The sequence below is a fragment of the Cetorhinus maximus genome, chromosome 19, assembly GCF_964194155.1.
Source record: "Cetorhinus maximus chromosome 19, sCetMax3.hap1.1, whole genome shotgun sequence".
Classification (NCBI taxonomy): Eukaryota; Metazoa; Chordata; class Chondrichthyes; order Lamniformes; family Cetorhinidae; genus Cetorhinus; species Cetorhinus maximus.
Genome location: NC_135897.1, coordinates 72,178,595 through 72,198,754, shown reverse-complemented (window position 1 = coordinate 72,198,754; position 20,160 = coordinate 72,178,595). Strand labels below are relative to the sequence as shown.

Here is a 20,160-nt window from a genome sequence, read left to right as displayed (position 1 = left end):
ACATTTGAGCATCAGGACTGTATCGTGAAACACATGGAGAAGTGTGAGCTGACATATTCAGTGCAACTTCACAACAGAGTGGGTGAATTGGAGGGGGAAACGTTTGAAGCAGCTGACCAGGCCTTTCATCTAATCACAACAGAAAATCTCAGAACCCACAATTCATTTCATTATCAGCACTAACCACTACTGTGACTTGAAATATCTGAAAAATGATCATTTCTGAACATTGACATATTAATAATACAGAGCAAAACTAATTCTAATAAATTATTTCCTTTATTCTTCATGGGTTGTGGGCGTCACTGGCAAGGCCAGCATTTGTTGCTCATCCCTAATTACCTTTGAACTGACCTTGCTAGGTCATTTCAGAGTCAACCACATTGCTGTGGGTCTGGAGTCACATGTGGGCCAGACAAGGTAGGGATTCCAGATTTCCTTCCCAAAAGGACATAATGATCCAGATGGGTTTTTACGAAAAAAAATTGATGATAGTTTCATTGTTACCGTTACTGAGACTAGCTTCATATTCCAGATTTATTAACTGAATAATCCCATCACACCAGCTGCTGTGGTAGGATTTGAACCCATGTCACCAGAGCATTAACCTGGGTCGCTTGATGACTAGTCCACTGACATCATCACTACACCACCATCTCCCCAGTCTCACCTATCTGCTCTCCTTACCTGTGCCAGTCCTCACTGGGAAAGCTGGATTGGAGATCCAATGCCTGTAAGCACCACGCAAGTGTCAATGATTTTAAGAAACCTTTCTCTGCTGACTTTATGCTTAACTCCTTTAAGAGGATGTTTTGCCCCTATTTACATTCTCTCCAACCACATGCAGGAAGACAAACAATTTTTTACATTTCTTCTTGGGATGTCAGCATTGCTGGCAAGGCCAGCATTTATTACCCATCCCTAATTGCCCTTGAGAAGATGGTGGTGAGCTGTCTTCTTGAATCACTACAGACTGAGTGGGGTAGATACATCCAGCTGCTAAGGAAGGAGTTTGGAGGAGCATACAACCATCCATCACAAGGTTGATGAGAGGAGGCTGGGTTTGGCTCGTTCTCTGATTTATTCTCCCCTCCTCTGGGAAAACAACTGGCTTCAATCATTGTACTATCTTCCCAAAACCTTAGCAGGAATCAGGATGGTTATAGATGCTTCGGATCACTGTCCAGTAACTCTTCCTGAAAGTGTCCTTGTGCAGATGTCAGCTGAGTAAAGATCAGCCTCTGTTGTGATATCCTTGGCTATTCATCAAAGAGGAAATCAGAGCTACATCAACTCACATATGAAGAATGGGCAGGGTATGGCTGGGGTCAGTTGCAGGGTCAAGGTACTAACGAAGAAAGGACAAAGTAAGGCTCAGGGATAAGGGGAGCTGGGGTTGGAGGAAGTATCTATGCCTTTAGAACTGTCCCCCAACAAGGAGGGACATAAGGGGGGAGGGGTAGGAAAGGAGTAAAACTGAGAACAGTGAAAGGATCTTCTGAACACATGAGCAGCATTAGCACCTTCTTTGTTTCTACTCTACATTGTTCAAATATCTCAGCATACCGTGACATTACAATGCTGGAAAAAAAGGGATCTGAAATTAAATTATTAATATTAGTAATTCAATACGCTGCATTAATTTTATAATCATGTAGTTTTTAAACATATTAGAACTTCCTGATTACTGTATTCCTTTCCCACCTATTACAATTCTCTGGGTCCGTACCCTTCTCTGATCTGTAGCTTCATAGACACAATAGAGACTGTGAAGTCCATACAAAGATCTGAACCTTACTCTGTTCACAATGATCCCCTGTGTATCCTGCCTCACACAGACAGTGGCCAGTCACAGGATCACAGCTCCCATCAGCACTGTTGCAGTCACAGACATTCTTGCAGCCTATGCCCCATCGGCCCACGTCACAAGCTGCGGGGGAAAATAGACAAGTGTGTTAAATCTGTCATGAAAGGCTGATGTGCACGAGTCAGGACCTGACAGCTGCTACACTGACGGTGAGGAGCTCACAGTGCAGACGGAATTGGATTACATCATTCAAACCAGGCGGAGGGCATCATGGGCTGGAAGAGTTAAACCTTATCTATCAATGTGATCCGTCTGAAGACTCTAAAGCTGTCTTCATTTTGTTGTGTGGGCATCACTGTTTCTTCCTGCAATCTCCAGTTAGCATTATCTGTTTTCATGGTTTTGAAAGGTGCAAGTTGTGGAATATCATGTATTCAGACACTGTTCGGCTCAAGAGGAATGGGGGTAGACTTGGAATTACAGCCAACTCCCGTCGTTCGTGGGGGTTCCGTTCCTGAGAAATCTCGTGAAGGGTGAAATTGCAGTGAACTTGCGCATGCAGAGAGAAGGCACTTGTGCACGCTTTCTACATGGGAAAGGTCAGAGTTTAACATTCTAAATCGCGGATATGTGAAGTTTTGGGGCTGCGAACCATGATTTGGTGTACATGCACATTTGCGTGGGTAAACAAATTTGCGATGGTGGGGAGTCACGAATGACTGGAGTTGACTGTACTCTCAATGTTTGCAGGATTGGGCTGCTCATCGTGCTTTTAGCTCTAAGGGTTTTAATCCAGATTCAATTGATATAACAAGTTAATACTCTCTGAAAGATGCCAGGGTCCCATATGAAATCACTGGGGGCTTTATTATCTCAGTTTCTAGTGAACATGGACCCACAGCGAAAGTAAACCTACACATGGTTCATTATTGACAATGGCAGTCACACTTGGCAAGGCAGTAAAAATGACTGATGTCTGAAGGTGTAAAATCCACGATGGAATGCTCTTCTGAGGCCTTACACCATTTTGCTCTGGATCCAATTACAAGATACCTGACCTGAAAGTGCCCAATCCTAAAACTAGGTGTTCCACTGCCAACAACACTCTCCCTGATGAGCAAGAAAAATGAAATGTCATCCAAAACAATTTGCATGCAGAATGTCTGAGAAAGGCAGAAATTTTTAAGGTCTCAAATGACCAGAAAAATAAATGACAATCACTTCCGTCATAATGCCATGTTCTCCAGCTCTTGAATGCAGTCACTGCAAGTGTCAGTATGTGCAAAGCATCAATATTCAAAAAGCAGGCTCCACCAGGCCTACAATTAGAACAAACTGGGGAGAGCGATGCTTGGATATCTCAGTGTCACCTCCCAGCACCGGAATAGAAAGTTCCTTTCAGATTTCAACTTGTGATGAAAATGTAGAGTTATCGAAAATATTGATTAAAAAAACGTACATTCATACCAGAACACCAATGGCATATTATTGAGAGTGAGTATTGGAAATACAGCTGAACAAATGAACCAGGTAATGCCACAAGGATGCACTAATTCAGCCTGAGTGGTTTACGGAAAGCACATAACGATAGAGGTTGACTGACCAGCCCAATTCAAAACTGAACCACTGGCTGTTAAAAGCAACACTGACAATACAGGAGAATTCTTGGTATAATAATTGTCATGTCATCCACAGGAGGATATATCAGGGAATAACAGGTAGTATAATAATAGATGCGCTGGAGTGACTTTAAGGTTATAATCCTATGCATAGATGTGTAAAATATTGCATATAGGAAGGAACATAGGCAATATGAATGTTATTGAAATAACTAAGGATAAAATTGATTGCGACCTTGGCGTCTTAGTAAACTCAATACTCTACATGTCCAACCAATGCAGAGAAACAAGTAACATAGCCAATAAAATGCTGAATTAGATCAAAGTAAATGATAGGGTTACTGAGACCACAGTGAATAGTATTAAAAATGATCATACCACCAGGTAAATATCAGTATTTGGATCAAAGGACAATCGGATAAATCTGTGAAGCTAGAATGTCGCAACCAAAGTTGACTGACAGGAAACCAGACCTTTATCCGTTGTTAGAATATTGTTCTTAGTCCTCTCGCATCTTGCTTTTCCCCCACCAGATTAGTTACCTCCAGTGTTACCTGCCCTGAACATGCGCGCACACACAGGCGCACAGACACAACGGATCTATCCTGTGTTAATACAGACAACTGGGACAAGGCCGTCTGAAACTTTCTGTAGGTTAACTGCAACTGAGAACAGGGTTCAAATTCATGCTGCCTCATTGAACAGCAAAGGTTCTTCCAGAGTTGTCCACCTCAAAATCTCAGCGACATACAAATTCCACAACAACACCCATAGTCATCGCACCAACAGCGAGTCAAAACACTTAAGAGGATTTTACTTTTTCATAAAGTACAAACTTAAAAATAATCTATTCATATTATGTGAATTTATATTACAGAAGGTTGTTTATATTATTTATATTATTTTATATTCTTTACATAGAATGGACATCAGTGATATCTGACTTACTAACATAAAATCCTAACTATAAATTTCACTGTGTATCATTAACTCGTCCGAGTCTTGAACTCGTACAAGTAAAATGCAACTTGAGCTGGGATACAACATGGACAGAGGGGCCCATTCTGTGCATCCCACCAAACTTTCCTCTCCATCGGCTTCAATGGGTGTACAAAATGCCAATGGTCAACTGCTGCACATTTTGCCCCCTTGCCGAATTTGCATTTCATCCCCATGAATACACATATGAAGTTAAGAATTGTATGCATATTTTATGGTAACTGCTCGAATGCAGAACAGGTGAGACGTATAGTTCTTTAGTGTTGTAACTTACGTGCTTTGCAGTCATGCCCCATCCAGCCAGGGCCACAGACACAGTCTCCAGTTACAGCGTTACACTGTGTATCATTTTCACAGCGGCAGGAATATTGACAAGATGGCCCATAATAACCCAGGGAGCAAGCTGGGAGCAAAGCAAGGGAAGGAGAAAGAACAGATTAAAATCCGGATCACTGAATGATGGTGGTTTTGCGAGGGGTTGTTGACTGTGGCACATTCAGACATTTCCTTTTACTGTAAATTATCTGCTGATTACTAGATTTGCTACACAAAACCAGTATGGAAGAACTGGTAATCTAGTACACTCAAAGTTGCAATTCTTTTATTTTTTTTCTCCAATGTCCCAAAGTGCTTTATGACCAATATAATCACTCTTGTAACATAGCAAACAAGGCAGCCAATTTGCACACTGCAAGGTCCCACAAACAGCAATGAAATAAATAACCTGATTATTTGTTTTAGTGACGCCGATTAAGGAATAAGTGTTGGCCAGGACAATGGGCAAACTTCTCTGTTCTTCTTCAAATAGCACCCAGGGGCTTTTTATGCCCACCTAAGAGGGCCCTCAGTTTAACATCTCACCCAAAAGACAGCACCTCCAACACTCCCTCAGGACTAGACTATCAGCCTAAATTATGCACTCAAGTTTCCAGACTTGAACCCACAACCTTCTGACTCAGAGGCAAGAACAATACCACTGAGCCAAGGAAGCCATATAAACAGCTCCTTGGATGACATGCACTCTAAAGTTGGATGACAAAAAGGGGGAAAAAAACAACATTTATATAGGGCTTTTCATGGCCACTGGATGTGTCAAAGTGCTCAACAGCCAAAGAAGCATCATTGAAGTGTAATCGCTGTAGCAATGCAGGGACTGTACAATAATAAACCATAAAGACCATCAGGTTGAGTCTGGCTTGTGCTGAGTTAACCCAGCAGGGCCAACAGTTGGGGCGCTATAATTGGCCTCAACTTCCTTGAGCCATATAGGATGTTAATAAAGTCAACTAATGCTCCCCTGCCTTATTGCTATTCAGTGTTTTATGCTGCAAAGGGCATGTGTGTGGATGGGTGAGGATAGAACCAGCATTAGCTCAATTGTGATGCCTTCCATGATGGAATAGTAAGTTAAACCTCACTGCCTAGGCTCACACCAGGCACCCAAAGGCCACTGGATTACATGAGACATTGATTCAGGAATGAAGAGGGAGATAACTGGTATAGTAGGACTGGGGAAGGAGCTGCTTAACTCGAAAGTCAACCTAGGAATATAGAATTTCTGAAAGGGAAGAACAGGATCAAAGAAACAAGAACAAAGTGTCTTTAAATATTACAACAATTATTAATAAAAGCTGATCATGCCAGCAGTGCCAAATCAGACCACCTCATCTGAACAATTCGCCATACGGACATGCTTCAGTGTGTTTAAAAACGGATACCCACCGTCCTGACAAAGTGCTCCAGTGAATCCTGCAGGACAGTCACATGTCCCCAGCTCCTTGTTACAAACACCTCCATTTTCACAATCACCACAGGAGAACTGGCAGTTTATGCCCCAGCGACCAGCCGGGCAATCTGTTTGAAGAAAATGTGAAATCAGGAGCTTTACACATACTGGTTTAGGCATTCACATTGCACATTGTGTAGATACACATTATATTAACAAACAGTTGATGCACCTAATGCTCTTGCACTTTATACAATCACGCCAGTTGCCAGGCACTGTGTATTAGCCGCATATTATAGAAGTTGTCCGACTTTCATTTCAATTGATTGCAGGGCCACGAGTTGAAAGCTTTACTCTACCTTAGATGAGCTTTATATATTTATTGAATGAATGTGTAATTTGTTGGGTGAATATTAGTCATGCTTTCTACATACTTTATCTGGACACACTTTGGATGTGCTTCACACAATGTGCTTCATATACACTGTTTTCTTAATTAGCTGCTTCCGAGTTATTCTAAGCTTCACACTGATGCTGCAGTAAGAGTTAGACCGAAGTGTGGCCGTGGTAAATTTTCACACTGTTTTATTTCAATACAGGAAATAAAAGCAGCCCTCCCAGACCAAAGGGAGACTCCATTTCATCCAATATGTCAAGGATTACTGTTCAAGTGACCCATGGATTCACTGAAAGAAAATACTTACATTTGTATAGCACCTCATCCTGAGGGGATGCAAAGCCACTTCACAACTGATGGTTTATTTTTCAAGTGCAGAGAGTATTACATAGGGAAATACAACTGCAAAGTTGCAGTCTGCAAAGGCACAATAAAAGCAAACAAACAAATGACCAGAGAATCTGTTTTTGGTGATGGTGGTTGGGGGAGGAGTGTTGAGAACTGCTCACACCTTACCTGGTTGACCCAACATGTGATACTCATGTGATTTCAGAATCGGAGTTGATGCATCAGAATTACCAGTGCCAGAGTGGCCACCTAAGGGAATCAGGGAGCAATATTTGTTCCCTCCACATTGGCCCAGGGTTTTATCTGATTTCTCACCTGTCCCAGGAGATCATATCGTTTCAGGTAGAGTGGAGAATGTATATATCGTGATGCAGAAAGCATCACATTTGTGTGGGACAGGCTCGGTAAATGTAGGGTCTTTTCCTGGCTGCCACTATCTGGATGTCTGACTACCTAGGTCTTAATCAGGCAAAGTTTTATTTGCTCTCGAAACAGTGTCATTTGTGAGGTTAACAGCCCAACCTTGCTGAACATGCTGATCTGAGGCTGTACAAAATGCTGGCCCTGGCTTTTTGTCTGTTGGTATCCCAGTCTCATTGAAGCATAGAAAATAGGAGCAGGAGTAGGTCATTCGGCCCTTTGAGCCTGCACTGTCATTCAATATGATCATGGCTTATTCTCTATCACAATGCCGTACTCCTGCGCTCTCCTCATATCCCTTGATGCCTGTAGAGTCCAGAAATCTATCTATTTCCTTCTTAAGTATATTAAGTGACTTGGCCTCCACAACCTTCTGTGGTAGAGAATTCCATAGATTCTGAGTGAAGAGGTTTCTCCTCATCTCAGTCTTAAATGGTCTACCCCGTATCCTGAGATTGTGGCCCCCTTTCTAGATGCACTCAGCCAGAGGAAATATCATCTCTGCATCCATTCTGACCATCCCTGTTAGAATTTTATATGTTTCAGTGAGATCTCCTCTCATTCTTCTAAACTCCAGTGAATACAGGCATAGTCGACCCAATCTCTCCTCATACGACAATCCTGCCATTCCAGGAATCAGTCTGGTGAACCTTTGCTGTACACCCTCTATGGCAAGTATATCCTTTCTTAGGTAAGGAGACCAAAACTGTACACAATACTCCGGGTGTGGTCTCACCAAGTCCCTGTACAGCTGCAGTAAGACATCCTGTACTCATGCCCTCTTGCAATGAAGGCTAACATACCATTTGCCTTCCTAACTGCTTGCTGCATCTGCATGCTTGCTTTCAGTGACTGGTGTACAACTTTGTACATCAACATTTCCCAATCTATCACCATTTAAATAATACTCTGCCTTTCTGTTTTCCCTAGCAAAGTGGATAACTTCACACTTATCTACGTGACACTGCATCTGCCATGTATTTGCCCACTCACTCAACCTGTCTAAATCACCTTGAAGCATCTTAACACCCACCTCATCGCTCACATTCCCACCAAGCTGTTACTCTAGCGAAATTCCAGGCGAGATGGTGAAAATGGAAGCCTTTTTAACTAATAACATCAGTCCTCAGGGTATTCCACGATCTGCCTGTGGAAATTCCAGGCGACTGTACTTACTTCAATGAGGATTTTATCATGTGCTCAGCCACATTCATATAAGATTTACCTTTCAGATTTAACACATCGCTACTTATTGACATCTCAGATGATTTTATGCAACTTTTTATAGTAACAAAGTTGATAAATCATGCTGATAACTTTGGAGCTGCCTTACCCATTTCACACGACAATCCCATTTTTCCAGCAGGGCAGATACACTGGCCAGTCCGTGAGTCGCAAGGTGCCCCTCCACAGTCACAGTTCTGTCTGCAGTTAATCCCAAATCTCCTGGAGTTACAAGCTTTTAATAACAAGAGGAGTTAGCAAGAGTGTGGATTGCAGGAGTAACAAATTCAATCACGTTCAAAATAATCTGAGTAGCAAAAACTTTCCCGGTTCATCTCCTGTGAAGTGGAGATGAGTAAAAGAAGAGCTGGGTGTGTGCGTATAAAACAGTGTGAAATATCATTTCTACACAAGGTAGAAATGTTTATGGTTAAAAGTTAAGCGCCGCTATTATTGCTCCTATGCCGCCTTCCCCTGGTTAAAACACACCTCTTTCACCAAGCTTTGGGTCATCTTACCTAATGTCTCCTTAAGTGGCTCAGTGTCATACGTTGTTTTGTAATGCTTCTGTGTAGCACCTTGGGACGCTTCATTATGTTAAAGGCGCTACATAAATATAAGTTTTTGCTGTTTTTGTTCAGTATTTCTTTCCTGTTTGTATCACTGTATCCTTTCTCGCTGCCTTTCTAAAACCCATGCCTGACTGCTGTCTTAGTCATACTGCATTCTGACCCTCTGACTCAAACACTTACTCAAGTGACATTGCTCTCCGTGGAACCCTGGTGGGCACTGGTGTTTACACTCGCCAGTCTCGTGATCACATGGCACACCAATGGGACAGTCACAATGGAATTTACAGCCAACACCATAGGAGCCAACTTTGCATTCTGTAGGAAACAGAAATAATAGTTATTTTAAGGAAAACGGAAAATTGTTTTCTCGCCTTTAATCTTTTCAGCTGAATAGTTAGTTCCAGCACAGAATATTTGGAGCAAATGCACAACAAGGATTATACTTTCCATTTATTTATAATAAATAGTTTTTTTGTTCCTTTGGCCACTATCTTGACACTAGGAATATACTTGCCCCCTATATCAGAACGCAGGCTCAGGCCTCAGTAAACCAAAGCAAAGTGTCATTGAGCTGCCTCAAAAATACCACTTCTCCAACTTGAAATAGCACTTCATGGTATCCATCAATTTTCTTTGGTGACAGTTTTATAATAGGGAAAATGAACATTAATATCTACCTAGAGTTAATAAAATGACAAATCAGGACACAAATCAAGATAGTTCGTACTAAACAAAATGATGCTTGTTTGATGCAAATGTTATCATGCCAGCAAAATGAATGAGATTCATTCAATGCATCCTCTCCATGCTATGCACTATCCCTGTGTCAGATGGTATGCAAACAACCTGCTTCCTTGTCTCTGTTGGGAGATGAATGAAAGCTATGCTGAAGAGGAGAGGAGTGGCAATTCGCAGGTACAGTGCAATATGTCACCGCTGAAAGTACGAATCCTCAATACTTTGTTTCATGTGATAGCTGCTCAGCAACATACGCATGTACCTTTTGCGCATCTGAGGCCGTGGAAACCTGGTTTACAAATACATGTGCCATTCTTGGGGTCACAGCCCGCTGCATGTGCCTGCACACACTGACATTCTTTGGAACATCCAGGTCCGAATGCCCACTTAGGACAAGCTGGAAAAGAGTAGAGATGTGTATTATTTCTTGAATCTAGAATCGATTTTGTGGAAAAAAACAAATTGATGAATAAACCCGAGGAGACAGGTATCCTATCCACCCACCCATTGGTATGTCCTTTATAACATTCTCGACTCAGGGAGAAAGCAGGAAGGGATGAGATGAGGCATTAAATAAGGACACAACTGTAGCATTAGAACAATGGGAAATGATTCAAAGTCACTTTCTGGCAAAGCCTCCCGAATTGAAGAGAAAAAGAATGAGGATTCCGTAACAATATTGGAGATACATCATAGACAATCAAAACAGTGATCAAACACTGAGAGAGAGAGAGGGGGATCTGGAGACATTTCAAAAGGTTTGCAGAAGTAAGCAAGCTGTAATCATAGATAATTTAAATTACATACGGGAAACCTGGGATGATGATGAAGACAAATGGGATTCAGAGATACAGTCAGGGCTGTTTTCTTCTAAGGGTGTATTTTTTGATAAAGTTGGTTTAAACATTGTATTGGCTGACACTGCACTGGAACAGGAAGTTGGTGCTGCTGACGTCATTGTCGTATGCCCATTGTCGCTGCCTCCTGCTCGCTGCCCCCCCTCGCTGCCTCGCTCGCTGCTCCCCCACTCACTGCCCCACCTGCTGCTTCACTCCCTGCTCACCTCACTGTCCTGCTCAGGGGCAAGCAAGGTGGCCAGGACTCAAGGGTTGGGAGCGTGGCGGCGAGAGGGTCGACAAGAGGAGCAGTGAGTGGGGGATGAATGGGGTGGCGAGCGAGGTGGCAAGTGGGGGAGCAAAGGATTGGGAGTGGGACAGCGATCAGCAGGCAGCCAAAATAGTGTTCTTTGATGCAGGCAGTTACCTGCAGCGTCACTGGCAGTGGTATCACAGGCACTGTGACTGCATGTGCAGTGAGTGCGCTCCCTGCAGTTGCAGTGGCAGCAAATGTGGCCAGAGTTAAATTAGTGAGATCATTGAGCATCATGCTAAGAGCTCATTAATATCGGACTGAGCCAGTCTGTTGGCATTTCCCAAGGTTGGCTATAACTTTTTAGTCATGTTGACATTCGGGGAATATAAATCATAATGCTAGTAGCTTTACAAAAAGTACAAACACCGGAACGCATGGGCCACACTTAAGGGCAATAGCCACATGGCAGAGGCAGAAAATGGAGTCTTTGATGAACCTCCATTGGAGAGTCAATGAAGTGGAGGTCATAGCTCTGTGTGGATATGAGGACTGTTGCCCTATTTTGACAATCTAAGGCATTGACATCATGAAAGGTCAATGCAACATATGTGGCAGGAGTTGTGGTCAGGCTCACCACTGGATAACCTGGCCACCTCTCAACGACAAGATTTTCATCTACTGTAAATTCTATGGGTAAAAGTATCACCCATAGAATAAAGCCAAAACACAGAGTTTCCCATAATAAAAACAAAAAATGCTGGAAAAACCCAGCAGGTCTGGCAGCATCTGTGGAGAGAGAAACAGAGTTAACGTTTCAAGTCCGTATGACTCTTCTTCAGAGCTAAAGAGAAGTAGAAATGTGATGGATTTTATACTGATTAAGAGGGGGTGGAGTAAGATAGAAGGTCAGGGATAGGTGGGAGCTAAGGAGAGACTGACAAAGATGACAAAGACAAAAGGAAGTGTTAATGGTAGTGGTAAAGACCAAAGAGGTGCTGTTAGTGGCATAAAGGTAAACATAGAATGTATTAATAGCAGAACATGGGTCAGTGCTCTGTGAAAGCACAACATAGAAACCAGTGATGATGGCCCTGTGGGGATGACTGGGGTGGACGGTTGGGGAAAAAGGATTAAAAAATAAATAAATAAAAATAAATCAATAAATAAATAATGAAAACTAAAAGTAAAATAAAAAAAACTAAAAAGAAATTGGATTAAAAAGGGGTAAAAATGGGGGGGAATTCATGGTCTGAAGTTATTGAACTCAGTGTTAAGTCCAGAAGGCTGTAAAGTGTCTAATCGGAAGAAGAGGTGTGGTAAAGTGCCTAATTGAGTTCAATAACTTCAGACCACGAACTTTCTCCTCCATCTTTACCCCCTGTTTTTTAATCCAATTGTTTTTTTTTGTTTTTTTAAAGTTACATTTTATTTTCATTTGTTCATTTGTTTTTCTCCTTTTCAACCAACACCCCCCCTGCCCCCCACCATCCCCACAGGGCCATCTGTCACTGGTTTCTATGTTGTGCTTTCACAGAGCACTGACCCTTGTTCTGTTATTAACACATTCTGCTCTTACTTTTATGCCACTATCAGTACCTTCTTTAGTCTTTAACACTATCATTAATGCTCCTTTTGTCTTGTGTCCATGACATCTTTGTCAATCTCTCCTTAGCTCCCATCCATCCCTGACCTTCTATTTTGTTGCACCTCTTCTTAAACAGTACAAAATCCACCACATTTCTACTTCTCTTTAGCTCGAAACATTAACTCTTTCTCTCTCCACAGATGCTGCCAGACCTGCAGAGTTTTTCTAGCATTTTCTGTTTTTATTTCAGAGTTCCAGCATCTGCAATATTTTGCTTTTATCACAGAGTTTCCCATAATTAGATGCAAAGTGACAAATGTCAAAGTAGACATGACAGATGTTCAGAATGGAAAAACATTGTAGTAATAAAGAGGAGGGTGTACAGCTTATTGTTAGAGAATGGAGAGAGCACAGAGGAGATGGGCTTTAGTCTGCATCTGCCTGTGTCCCATTTGACCTAAAGATGCTCAGTGTCAACAATTCCTTGCAATACAAAAAAAGCACAAAATGGGATCTAATTCCAAGCAATGACTATTCATAAATAATGAACATTTTACCAATTGAGCAAACCCACACTTACATAAATGGCAGAAGCGTCCATATAATCCAGGATCGCACAAACAAGCCCCATAGAATCGGTGACAGTAGCCATTGCTGGCACAATTACATCGCTTATTACAGCCTTTCCCAAAGAATCCTTTTGGACAGCCTACCAACAGGAAGAAGCATGAGTTTAACAAACATATAAAATCAGCAATGCTATATGGTCAGCAAACTTGGAGCCAATAAGTTGGGAGAAAGGACTTGTCCAATTTAGATTGCCAAGTTGGATTTGCTACTCCAAGCTGAGACTAATTTTCTTTCTAGTACTAACCAGTTTGACTGCTAATGCTATTTTCATCCATCGAATGGGCAACTGCTGAAATGAGTGGGAAAATAAGAAAATCAGAATGGATGACTTCAGGAACTTGGGTTCTTTCGACTTGGAAGGTGGGGAGTTTCAAAGGTGTGTAAGATAGTGTATGGGTAGGAAAAGTAACTGCAATAGTTAAACCATGACAGTTGGACAAGGGTACGATTCAAACAGGAAAGAGGCTAATTTAGGACTGATTAAGTGGAATGGATTTCGGGATTGGCTGATAAAGACACAACATTTTGGAATAACTGAAGAAATGTTGGATGGGAAGCTGCCTGTTTTTCTTTTGAATGTATGAGGAGGGGCATTCGAATAATCTGGATCATTCGATCTATTTAATGATGCTTTTCTTGAACGACAAAGGAAGTTCAACAGCACTAGATGGGAAAACAGCAAGGAGCAACAGAATATATATTGAACAGGGAATGGGGGGGTGGGGGGTGGGGGGGGGGGGGGGGGGGGGTGGGGGGTGGGAGAGGCAAATTGAATAGAAGGAAGTGAGAGGATCATAGAAGCATACAACACAGGAGTCCATTTGGCCCATTGTGTTCATGTTGGCTTTCTGCAAGAGCTACTCGGCTAGTCCCACTCTTCGGCTTTTTCCCTGTAGCCTTGCATTTTTTTTTTTCTCTTCAAATAATTTCCCCAATTCTCTTTTGAAAGCCACAATTGAATCTGCCTCCATCAAATAAGAAAGAGAGAGTTAGCTAGGTAGAGGGGCAGAGTTTCCTGGTTTTGTTCTGCATTGTATTGGGATTGCCTGGACACAGCAAATATAGGACAAGTCAAGTGGACTCCTTTATGGCCATGCACTCCTCTCTATTCAATTTTCCACAAGCACTGCATCCAGGCAATCTAATGTGGCCAGGTGCAGGGATAGAAAAAACAAGTGAGATAGACTTAACAGTGATAGGACGACCTGCCCAACTCGAGAAAGCTGAAGTGGATGTATTTTTCTAATGGAGAGATACAAACCATCTTCACAAAATTCTCCACCAATTCCAGGTGGGCAGCGACATGTCCCTGTGACCGCATCACACGATCCTCCATTCTTACACTTGCAGATGCTATTGCAGTCCTTCCCAAAGGTACCCTGGGGACATGCTAAGGAAGAGAAAAAAAAGACAACAGCAGACAATGAGCTGAAATTTATGTCATTGACGTATTGCCAACTGACAAGAACAGTCAAGTCTAAACAGGATATAGTACACCACTTTCTCAGAAGGGTAGTATCCATATAATTGCTTTTAATTCAAGACATTCATGGCTATGGGCCAAGTGCTGGAAAATGGGATTAGAATAGATAGGTGCTTGATGGCCGGCAAGGACATGATGGGCCAAAGGGCCTGTTTCTGTGCTGTGTAACTCTATGACATATGTTTCTCTTCCATCAAACCATTTTCAATCAAGTTCTGGGAACTTACAATTAACTTCACAGGAATCATGCTCTGTAGTGGTAAAGCACACAAACATTTTGCGCTGAAATAGAAAGAATCACAAAACAATCGGTTGGGAAATTCCCTGCAGTGTTGCATTGTAGGAATGCTGCAGAAACCATTTCAATGACCCTCCTACTGATCCACAGTAACTTCAGCATAAGATTTGGAAATGTAAACAAGCAGAGCAAATGTTAGCTGTTATTCATCAGTTACCAAGTGCAAGCTTTGTATGACCATTATTTTGCTTCTGACATGGCTTAGCACTTTGGCAAAACAATTAAAGTACATGCAAAACCTGAAATAAAAGCAGAAAATACTCAGTAAGCCACGCAGCATCTGTGGAGAGAAACAGAGATAAGGGCGGAATTTTATGGCCCTCTTCGCTGCGGGGGTGGGGCCATAAAATACGGTGAGCCGTTCAAAAGTCCATTGACTTTGGCAGCACCAGAAAAACCCACCGGCTGAAGGGGCCATAAAATCCCGCCCCAGGTTCAGGTCAATGACCCTTTTTCAGAACAGTATTTTATTTATTTAAATTTAATTCATTCATGGGATGTGGGTGTCGCTCACTGGGCCAGAATTTATTGCCCATCCCTAATTGCCCTTGAAAAAGTGGTGGTGAGCTGCCTTCTTGAACCGCTACAGTCCATGTGGTGTAGGTACACCCACAGTGCTGTTAGGGAGGGAGTTCCATGGCCTCGTGGGTAAAGACAGATACAAATGATTCATTTAACACTTCAGCCATGCCTCTTGCCTTTATGTGTAAAATCCCCTCTTTGGTCCCTATTCAGCCCTGCTCCTCCTTTTACCACGCTTTTACTATTGATGTGCTTATAGAATACTTTGCGATTTCCATTTTTGTTAGCTGCCAGTCTTTTTTCATAGTCCCTCTTTGCTTCTCGTATTTGCTTTTCTACATCCCTTCTGAACCTTCTGTATTCAGCTTGGTTCTCAATTGTATTTGCTACCTGACACCTGTCGTAAGCACACTTTTTCTTCTTTAACTTAATTTAATTCTCCTTTGTCATCCAGGGAGCTCTGGATTTATTTGTCCTACTCTTCCCTTTTGAGGGAACATACCTTGACTGTGCCCAAACCATCTCCTCTTTGAAGGTAGCCCATTGTTCAGTGACTGTTTTTCCTGCCAACCTTTGGTTCCAGTCTATCCGGCCTAGCTTCATTCTTGCCCCATTGAAGTCCATTCTCCTGTCAGTTGATTATTCTTGCTCTGAATTGACCAAAGTCATTTTCCACCGTCATCCTAAACCTTATGATACAATGATCACTGTCCCCTAAATGTGCCCCCACTGTCATTTGATCTACTTGGCCCACCACATTTCCAAGAACCTGGTCTAGCAGTGCCTCTTTTCTTGTTGGACTAGACACATACCGCTGTAGGAAATTCTCCTGAACACAATCTAGGAACGCTTGTCCCTCATGGCCCCTTACACTACCACTATCCCAGTCTATATATGGGTAATTAAAGTCACCCATTATAACTACTCTATGATGTTTACACCTCTCTGTAATTTCCTTGCAGATTTGTTCCTCTATATCCTTCCCACTAGCTGGTGGCCTATGTATTACACCAAGAAATGTAATTGCACCCGTCTTATTCCTTAGCTCTAGCCAAATTAATTCTGTCCTTGAATCCTCTGACACATCTTCTTTCTCCTATACTGCAAGACCAAAAATAACCAAAAACGCCACCCTCCCTCCTTTATTCCCTTTTCTATCTTTTCTGAACACCTTGTAACCAGGAATATTTAACGCCAGGTCTGCTCTTCCTTAAACCAGGTCTCCATTATCGCCACAATGTCATAATCCCACAAGGCAATCTGTGCCTGTAACTCCCCAATTTTATTAACTATACTCCGTGCATTCACATACACGCAGTGTAACCCTGATTTAGACGTCATTACTTGCTCCTTTACTCCACTCCATCTATTAACTTACTATTCTTTATTTTAGTGCTATCTGCCTCTCCCAGCATTCCATGCACCCTGGCATTACCATTATTTTCTAATATTCTCTCCTGGTGCCCAACCCCCTGCTGAGTTAGTTTAAACGCTCCCCAACAGCACTAGCAAGACGACCAGCAAGGAACTCAATCCTGACTCTGTTCAGATGCAACCCGTCCGGCTTGTACAGGTGCCATCTCCGCCAGAGCCAGTCCCAGTGTCCCAGGAATCTAAAGCCCTCCCCATCCTGCACCATCTTTCCAGCCACGCATTCATCTGTCTTATCTTCCTATTTCTGCACTCACTTGCACATGGCACTGGGAGTAATCCGGAGATTACTACTTTAGAGGTCCTGCTTGCTAATTTTTTTACCTAGCTCCCTAAATCCTGATTGCAGGACCACATCCCACTTCCTACCTATATCGTTAGTACTAATGTGTTCCACAACCTCTGGCTGTTCGCCCTCCCCCACAAGAAGGTCCTGCAGCCGTTCTGTGACATGCTTGAAGCTAGCACCAGGGAGGCAACAAACCATCCTGGAGTCACGTTTCCGGCCGCAGAAATGCCTATCTGCTCCCCTAAGTAAAGAATCCCCCATCAGTACAGCCCTTCCACTCTTCTTCCTCCCCTCCTATACAGCTGGGCCACCCATGGTGCCAGGGGATTGGCTCTTGCTGCACTCCTCTTGAGAATCCATCGCCCTCACCGATATCCAGAATGAAAAACCAGTTAGTGAGCAGGACCTCCGGGGACTCCTGCATTACCTGCCTGTTTCTCTTGGATTGCCTGGCAGTCACCCATTCCCTATCTGCCTGCTTGCCCCTAACTTGTGGTGTGACCACCTCTCTGAATGTGCTATCCACGTAGTTCTCTGCCTCACAGATGCACCTCAGTGACTTCAGCCGCGGCTCAAGCTCTGCATTGCCGAGCTCAAGCTTGTGCAGCCGCTGACACTTCCTGCACATGGGCTCGTCTGGGTCACGAGAAGTGTCCACAACTTCCCACATGCCACAGATGGGCATTATGCTTGGCTGAGCTGTCCTGCCATGCCTTAAACTTAAAGTTTTTAATAATTTTTTTACTTAAACTTTGTTACTTTTCCTTACTTTAACTTTACTCTTGTACTATTAACTATAAACTGGAGAACAATAAAAAGTAGAAATTCTTTGCCCTTACTCACAAGTCAGCTCCATCTTCTATGCTTATAAATTCTTACGTTCCCTGTGCTTGTTTAGAAATTTACATTTCTGTACTCGTGCTGTTTTCAATCTCCTAACTGTCCCTCCACTCGTGCTGTTCTATCTCCCGAACTCTTGCTGTTTTATCCCCTGAACTCTCGCTGTTTTCTCTCACGGCCTCTTATTGTTTATCTCCTGAACTCTCGCTGAGTTTACAGATTGTGGTTGAGCACAATTCTGCTGCTGCTGATGGCCCACAGCACCTCATGGTTGCCCAGTCTCAAGTTGCTACATCTACTCAAAATCTATCCCACTTAGCACGGTGGTAGTGACACACAACACGATGGAGGGCATCCTCAATGTGAAGATGGGACTTTGTCTCCACAAGGACTGTGCGGTGGTCACTCCTACTGATACTGTCATGGACAAATGCATCTGCGGCAGGAAAGTTGGTAAAGCTAAGGTCAAGTATGTTTTTCCCTCTTGTTAGTTTCCTCACCACCTGCCGCAGACCAAGTCTAGCACCCTCAGCCAGCAGTGGTGCTACCAAGCCACTAAGTGATGGACATTGAAGTTCTCCCACCCAGAGTACATTCTGCGCCCTTGCCACCCTCAGTGCTTTCTCCAAGTGGTGTCCAACATGGAGGTGCAGTGATTCATCAGCTTTGGGAGTGGCAGTGTGTGGTAATCAGCAGGAGGTTTCCTTGCCCATGCTTGACCTGATATTGAGGACTCCCAGGGCAACTCCTTCCTGACTGTATACCGCTGTGCCACCACCTCTGCTATCAGAGATAGCGATGGTGGCATCTGGGACATTGTAAGGTGTGATTCCATGAGTATGACTATGTTAGGCTTTACCAGTCTGTGAGACAGCTCTCCTAATTTTGGCACTAGGAGGAGTTTGCAGGGTCGACAGGGCTGCGTTTGGCATTGTCGTTTCCAGTGCCTAGGTTGATGCTGGGTGGTCCGTCCTGTTTCATTCCTTTTAGACTTTCTTGTTTGATACAACTGAGTGGCTTCCTAGGTTATTTCAGAAGGTAGTGAAGAGTCAATTACCAGGATGCGTTGCTGTGGACCTGGAGTCACAGACCAGGTTAGGGTGGCAGATTTCATTCTCTAATTAGTGAACCAGATGGGTTTTTACAACAATGGTTTCATGGAAATCATTGGAATTTTAATTCCAAATTCCATCATCTGCCGTGGTGGGATTCGAACCCGGCAGACACAGGCCCTAGGGTGGGAAGGTGGTGGTCAGGGATTTCAGTGTGGGTGGGAGTGGGATTTTCAGGAAGGTAGGGAATGTGCACATTCACCTGGACATCCTGCAATGACAAGGGTCAATGACAAGGGTTTGGGTTGGTTGGTGACAGTGGGGAGGTAGAAGGTGATGCCGGGGAGTCGACAGTGATGGGGGAAAGGTAATGGGTGACTGGGGGAGGGGAAAGCATGGGGGGAGCTGACAAGAAACGTGATCACGACCATAGTTTTTGAGATAGAAAGTGAGCAGAACCTAGTGTTAGATGGGTACAGATGTTGCATGGGAGTGTGGTCAGTGGTGGGGGGTAGATGCAGGGTCAGCTCAGATGGACAACTGAAAGAGAACCCCAGCAGGCAGCATTGAAAATGCTCAGAACATTGAGATGAGTGTGATGGATGAAGGCTCTGTGTGCGTGAGAGAGTGCTTGCACGAGGCTCCGAAAGGCCTGCCACACACACACTTCTCCCTGCAGAATCACTAGTGGTCCGGCTGCGTGCAGCTGAACTTCCAGTCGGGGCGCAGGGTGAGGTGTGCACTGAGAGGACTCGTGAAGCTTGTCAACGAAGCTTAAAGACATCATTACACATTATTCTGTGAAAGTGAATATATTTTCAGGTTATAAAATGACAAAATGTGTTCCACCCATGTAACCACTTGTGATCAAAATTTATAACTTTTCTAGGCCTACCAATTTTTCTAGGTGCTACCCTGACATCCACAGCAGGTGTGGAGACAGCCTGTGCAATGTTTAACTCTGTTGTCTCTGATGACTTCAGCGTGCGTCCTCTGGTGGGCCGAGGTCTTGAGAGCTCGGCTCATTTTGGCTGTCCTCCCGTGGGCCAGCTGCTCTCTCTGCGGTGACAGAGGGTGCACTTGAGGGG

At 43.4% G+C, this 20,160-nt stretch overlaps 1 protein-coding gene across 3 annotated transcripts in view; it reads right to left on the bottom strand.

The window, feature by feature from the left end:
- The window catches only part of LOC144693912 (uncharacterized), a 333,595-nt gene that overhangs the window by 36,543 nt on the left and 276,892 nt on the right, over window positions 1-20,160 (bottom strand). For all 3 annotated transcript variants that reach the window (XM_078564124.1, XM_078564125.1, XM_078564126.1), the window contains 8 exons: window positions 14,419-14,547; window positions 13,108-13,236; window positions 10,113-10,247; window positions 9,293-9,427; window positions 8,650-8,775; window positions 6,148-6,279; window positions 4,700-4,828; window positions 1,799-1,930 (listed from right to left, as the gene is read on the bottom strand). In XM_078564124.1, the coding sequence (XP_078420250.1) occupies window positions 1,799-1,930; window positions 4,700-4,828; window positions 6,148-6,279; window positions 8,650-8,775; window positions 9,293-9,427; window positions 10,113-10,247; window positions 13,108-13,236; window positions 14,419-14,547 (1,047 nt within the window). The remainder of the gene's footprint in view (window positions 1-1,798; window positions 1,931-4,699; window positions 4,829-6,147; window positions 6,280-8,649; window positions 8,776-9,292; window positions 9,428-10,112; window positions 10,248-13,107; window positions 13,237-14,418; window positions 14,548-20,160) is intronic.